Raw genomic sequence first — 5,882 nt, 5'->3', positions numbered from 1 at the left:
AAAAAAAAAAAAAAAAAGATTGTTGATCCACAATCAATAACCCATTTATGGCAATTCTGTGTTTCAGCTGGTGATAGCAAGAGGGTAGTTTTGCTTTTGTAATTCCATTTTTGTAGCCTGGTCCTGAGCTGATAATTTTATGTGTGGTATTGTGTTTGTGAGGAATTGTTCATTAATACTTGATCATTCTAATTATTGAAAACATCATTAAATTTGTGCACCTTGTTTTTAAATGTGAAAACTTTCAATATTAGTAAGCCTAAAATTAAAAATAATCATTACTATCTTGTTGCCTATATTTTGTCAAATGATTTTATTTTTATATATCTGTAAATTTAGCAGTAATTTTAAGGTCATTTAAAAATTTAAGGCCTTGTATCATAGTAGATGAGGCTAGTGGGGAGATATGCAGATAACTATTTTGTAAGCTAATCCGACAAGCACTGAAATCTGCATTTCATATATATTTAAGACATTGGAATATACCATGTGAGACAAAAGGACAAAGGATAATTGTTTCTAATTTTAAGAAATTTACTGTGTAATACGAAAGACAAAATGTGTGTGACTGTAATATAAGCAGACTGTGAAGTATTAAAAATACCTGTTTCTAAATATGTACGTGAGCCAGGTTAATAAGAAAGAGGAATGGTTGTGTAAAATCAGCTGTATTAATTGTAAAGCAAAAATGTATACAGAAGGAAAGAGAGATATAAATTAACTGTATATTATCCTTGCTTGTAAATAATAGAGTAACAGATTATCATCGCTGTAGTAGTGAATGACAATAAGAGCACCACTGTAAGTTAAATAAAAGTATAATACAAGTTAAATATTTAAACATTAAATTCAAAAGCTATTTAGAGAATGTGATTTCTGTATGAATATTTGTTAATCTCAATATTCATCTTATAAATTTAGCTCTAAGCTATTTATGAAATTGTTTGGCTTTACTATGCCAAGCTAAAAACAAATGCCTTTGAATTTGTTTTGGGGATTCATTACAGTAGATAGTCTCTACTATTTTTAAACATCTGAAACTCTGTAATAGCTAATAAACTCATTGGTATCATTTTGAATAGGCTTTGCAGGCATGGCCACTGATAGAAAAGCGGACATGTTGGCATGGTCACGCAGGAGGAGGACTACATACGGACCCAAAAGAAGGGGTAAGAGCAAATAACAAGTAACTAGGAATTCTTGTTAATGATTTTACTTGCATAGAAGATATATGTATTTAAGATCATCGTATTCTAGTATATTTTGATTAATGCATTTAACTGAAATTCTAATGCCAAATCATATGCACTGACTAAAACTATGGATTTTCTTTGGGGTAAAACTAGCCAACCAGTCAACAAAATTTCATGATTGAACAAAAGTTATTATTGTCAGCCTAATCATTTTAGTTCTCTAAAATAACATTGGTGGAACTTATTTATTATATAATCTAGCCTCAATAAATTGAACTCTGGACCTTGCAGTTGTGAGGCAGGAGGCGGCACCACTGAGCTAAATCCCCAGCCCTAGATATATGTATTTGAAGGTTGATGTTTTCCCTTGTATATACTTAGATTTTAGAATATCCACTAACTTCATGGTTGATCCTCTACCTAATCCATCTATTTAATTACCATATTCTTTATCATTGATATTATTATTATATAGGCTTGCTAAATAGTAAGCCGCTGAAATAAAAAGGTTTAATTATACTATACTCTTTCTGTTTTTTTGGCGGGGTATACCAGGGATTGAACTCTCAGGACCTTGGGTTTGAGAGGCAGGCACTGTGCCACTGAGCTAAATCCCTTCCCCTTATACTATACTTTTTCTGAGTGAAAATATCAATAAAAAAGAATAAAGCATTGTCATTGTAATACTTTATATTTGGTCTTTTATGACTTTATTATTTTTCTCCTCCCATCCTTGTGTTATTTTAGCCTCGTTAGCTAAATGAAATCGTAGTAAAGTTTAGAGGACATGCCAGTAGAGGTAATTAAGAGGTTGTAGTTTAAGACCCTGGGATCTGGAGTCAGAGTACCTGGATTTTAATCATGTCCCCTGCACTTTAGTGGAATGACTTTGAGAAAGTAACTTAGTCTCAGTGTAGTTTTTCATCTGTAAAATGAGAATGATAATACTAAAATGGATTTAAATGAGTTAATGTCTGATAACATTTTAAAGCTCTGAGGTAGAGCCTAGAACATAGGAAGTACTTAATAAATATTAGCTGCTGTCATTATATATAGTGAGATTTTAAGGCCTGTCCTCTACAATAACCCATTCATTTAAAAAGTAGTTATTTGCTTTGTGCTAAAATTTATACTGAGTGCTACATACAGTAATGAACAAAAACAAAGTCTGCTGTCCAGAAACATAACATTTAGATGACAGAATATCAAAGCCAGCATGTAGAATTTTTATCAGTCTGAGAAATAATAGATTATTACCTTAAAGCCAGTTGAACTCCTTACTGCTTTACTTTTTATTAATTTTCATTTGTGTATTCTTAACAAGTATTAATCAGTGTTTATTATGCCTCTCAAAGTATTTAAGTCATCTATTCATTGTAGCTGTTATAAAGGGTTTATAAAAAAAGGAGTGGTAATTTCATATTTGAAAACTCTTCTTTTTAAAACACTAGATGGTTTAAGGAAGTATTTTTTTAATAACAGAATCTTGAGATTTTTAAAGGATATTTGAAACTTTACTCCTACATTTAAATTTTTTTATACCGGGAATTGAATTTAGGACCTTGTGCTTGCAAGGCAGGTGGCAGCACCACTGAGCTAAATCCCCAGCCTTTATATTTAAAATTTTAGTTGCATCTTCCTATAGAAGAATCTGTCATAAACGTAATACTCTGCTTTAAATAAAGACACAAATAGTATAGAAATTAATGAAAGGATTATTTTTTACTAAGGACTTTGCTCAGCATACATCTTTTATGTTAGAAATACTTTCTCATCGATTGGTTATAATCTAAGGCCAGTGTATTAAAAGACTAGCCCCTACTGGAGCAGTCAGAGAGCTTTGACATGAATCTTAATGTAATTAAAAGAAGTAAAACAGCACCTTGGAGTATTTAAAATTGGAGGATTGGGGAGACAGTAGAATAATAAATTTCCAGGTTTGTTATAATGAATAGGCACATAGACCAGTGGATAAGAATATATAGATGACATAGGCTGTTTTCTAGCTCTGATTTCATACAATCATCACCCAGCTGCATGATCTTCATTTGATTTCTAAAATTTGACTTTCTTTTGGGATAAAGAATTCATTGAATCAACAGTGAAAGCATCAGTCTGCTCAGTAGTTATTTTTTTATTGTCAGTTATTAAATGGACTGTTGGGTATCCATCCATTTCATGTAGCATAATCCATTTTTTCTCAGGGACTAATCACCACTGGATAAACTCTTCATTGAAATTTCAAACCAACAGAGTTTAGAAAACAAACCCTGAGGTACAGAGAACATAATAAAAATTGCAAAGCTTTTCTGACAAATATTTATCTCCACCACCCCAAACTCATACTTACATTCATAATTATGAAGAGAAGGTTCTCCCATTACCCTCTGGATTTTTCAGTTAGTCATCTACTGAACTTGCTTGTCTTTTTTTTTTATTTAGCTTTATTAAGCCATTGTTATCTCTAATAGTATTGAAGTGGTCATTATTCCTTCAATTGAAATTACTTTTAGCTTTGGCTTAGGAGATAGATATCTTTTTTATACAGTTTGTCTCTCATTAGGCTGGGTCTATGAATTTCCCAAACTTAAATCAACCTGTTATAGCAGGCTCATTGACTCCTGTCATAGGACAAGAATTTTCAGGGTGTGTCAAGAAGAGACATGAGTAAGGTTTATTAGGCAAATACGAAGTACAGTACATACTCAAGAGGGGAGTGTGGGTGCTTAGAAAAATGAGATGTATTACAGTTTAGAACTGAATATATTTATACTTTTTTTTTTTTTGTTACTAGGGATCAAACTCAGGTCCTTGGGCTTGCGAGGCAGGTAGCAGAGCCACTGGGCTAAATCCCTGGCCCCATACTTATACTTTTCTTGAGGGGGTGAAAAGTTAGGGATAAAACTGTCCATCCATCCCCCTCAAAACAAGGGTACCAGTCCATTGACCACATGTTTTTTAAATTTTTTTGAATAGATGATTTAAACATTCTCTGGATTTGCTTAAGTTTTTGTTTACTCTCTTAATTGGGCCACTTTATGGCCTTCTAGTGATGAGTCAGGCAGGGAAGGAGTATGAATCTGGCCAAGGACTTTTGACATTGGGACAGTCCTTATTTCATAGCCAGGCTCCTATACCTTGCTTTCTTAATGGAGCCGATTTATAGCCTTTTAGAAGTGAGTCTAGTAGGAACAGTTTTAACTTTAGCCAAAGAATATTGGCATGAGGTTGCTTTGGCTAAGTCCTGGAAGTTCCCCCCCCCCACTCCCCACACTGGGGATTGAATTCAGGACCATGAAATTGCAAGGCAGGCGCTGTGCCACTGAGCTAAATTCCTGGCCCAGTTGCAGTCTTTTTACAGGGTATATCTTTTAGTTATGATTTCCATGTCTGCTTTTTTTTTTCCTTCCTACCTCTCACCTTCCCCTGGATTTTGATATCTTATGCTTAAGAGGTTGAAGAAGGGCTGACAGTCCAAATTTTTTCTATTTTTTATTAGTATATATTTTTCATACATATTGATCACATACATCATAGGGAATTTGTACCTGTACATAATATATCTTTCTCTTTTTTATACATATCTTAAATTTTTTCCTCATTCCCCCCCTCATTTACAAAAGTTTTATTTCTATTTATTTCCTTCCATTCTTTTTTTTCTTTTCCCTTCCTTCTCTTGGCCCCTTTCTCCTTCGCTTGTTCCCCTTTCCATTTTAACATTTTCTTCCTAATTCTCAGTATCTACATTCCATTTTGGTCCTTATTTACACTTTTGGTTTCTTACCTGAAGATCCAACTTTATATAACTTTTTTTCTTTAATGCATGTTCTTGTCTTGTTCCTGATTTTATTATGAAGATTTTCAATTTTTGACATTTAGTATTATATTGGCTATGGGTTTTTCATAGATATCCTTTATCAAGTTGATATGAAGACCATCTATTCCAATTTTCTGCAGGGTTTTTAACATGAGTGGCTGTTAAATTTTGTCAAATGCTTTTTCTGCATCTACTCAGATGATCATATAGTTTTTGTCCTTGACTTTGTTACATTTATTAATTTACATATGTTGAACAATCCTTGCATCTCTGGGATAAATCCAACTTGGTCAGGGTGTATGATCTTCTTGATAACCCTCTGTATTCTCTTAGCCAGTATCTTATTGAGGATTTTTGCATCTATGTTCATTAGTGAGATTGGCCTGTAATGCTCTTTCTTGGTTTAGTCTTTCCCTGCTTTTGGAATCAAAGAAACACTTTCTTCTAGGAATGAATTTGGAAGTATCACTTCCCTTTCAATTTCACTGAAATGTTTCAAAAGTAGTGGCAGTAGTTCTTCTCTAAATGTTTTGTAGAATTCAGCAGTAAAGCCACCAGGACCTAGGCTTTTCTTTGTTGGTAAATTTGGGTGGGTGGGGGGGTTGAGACAGGATTTCACTATGTAGTTGAGCAAACACTTTCTTCTAGGAATGAATTTGGAAGTATCACTTCCCTTTCAATTTCACTGAAATGTTTCAAAAGTAGTGGCAGTAGTTCTTCTCTAAATGTTTTGTAGAATTCAGCAGTAAAGCCACCAGGACCTAGGCTTTTCTTTGTTGGTAAATTTGGGTGGGTGGGGGGGTTGAGACAGGATTTCACTATGTAGTTGAGCCTGACCTGAAACTCACCATGTAGCCCAGGCGTCTTGAACT

General features: G+C 33.7%; 1 protein-coding gene across 2 annotated transcripts in view; it reads left to right on the top strand.

Moving 5' to 3' along the window:
* The window catches only part of Abcb7 (ATP binding cassette subfamily B member 7), a 145,564-nt gene that overhangs the window by 69,109 nt on the left and 70,573 nt on the right, over positions 1-5,882 (top strand). For both annotated transcript variants that reach the window (XM_010631249.3, XM_010631242.3), the window contains exon 3: positions 1,083-1,169. In XM_010631249.3, coding sequence (XP_010629551.1) covers positions 1,083-1,169 — 87 coding nt within the window. The remainder of the gene's footprint in view (positions 1-1,082; positions 1,170-5,882) is intronic.

The sequence above is a fragment of the Fukomys damarensis genome, unplaced genomic scaffold (genome assembly GCF_012274545.1).
Source record: "Fukomys damarensis isolate Sample0158 unplaced genomic scaffold, DMR_v1.0_HiC HiC_scaffold_39, whole genome shotgun sequence".
Lineage (NCBI taxonomy): Eukaryota > Metazoa > Chordata > Mammalia > Rodentia > Bathyergidae > Fukomys > Fukomys damarensis.
The sequence above is the reverse complement of the archived record's forward strand: the minus strand, read 5'-3'. Positions and strand labels throughout refer to the sequence as shown.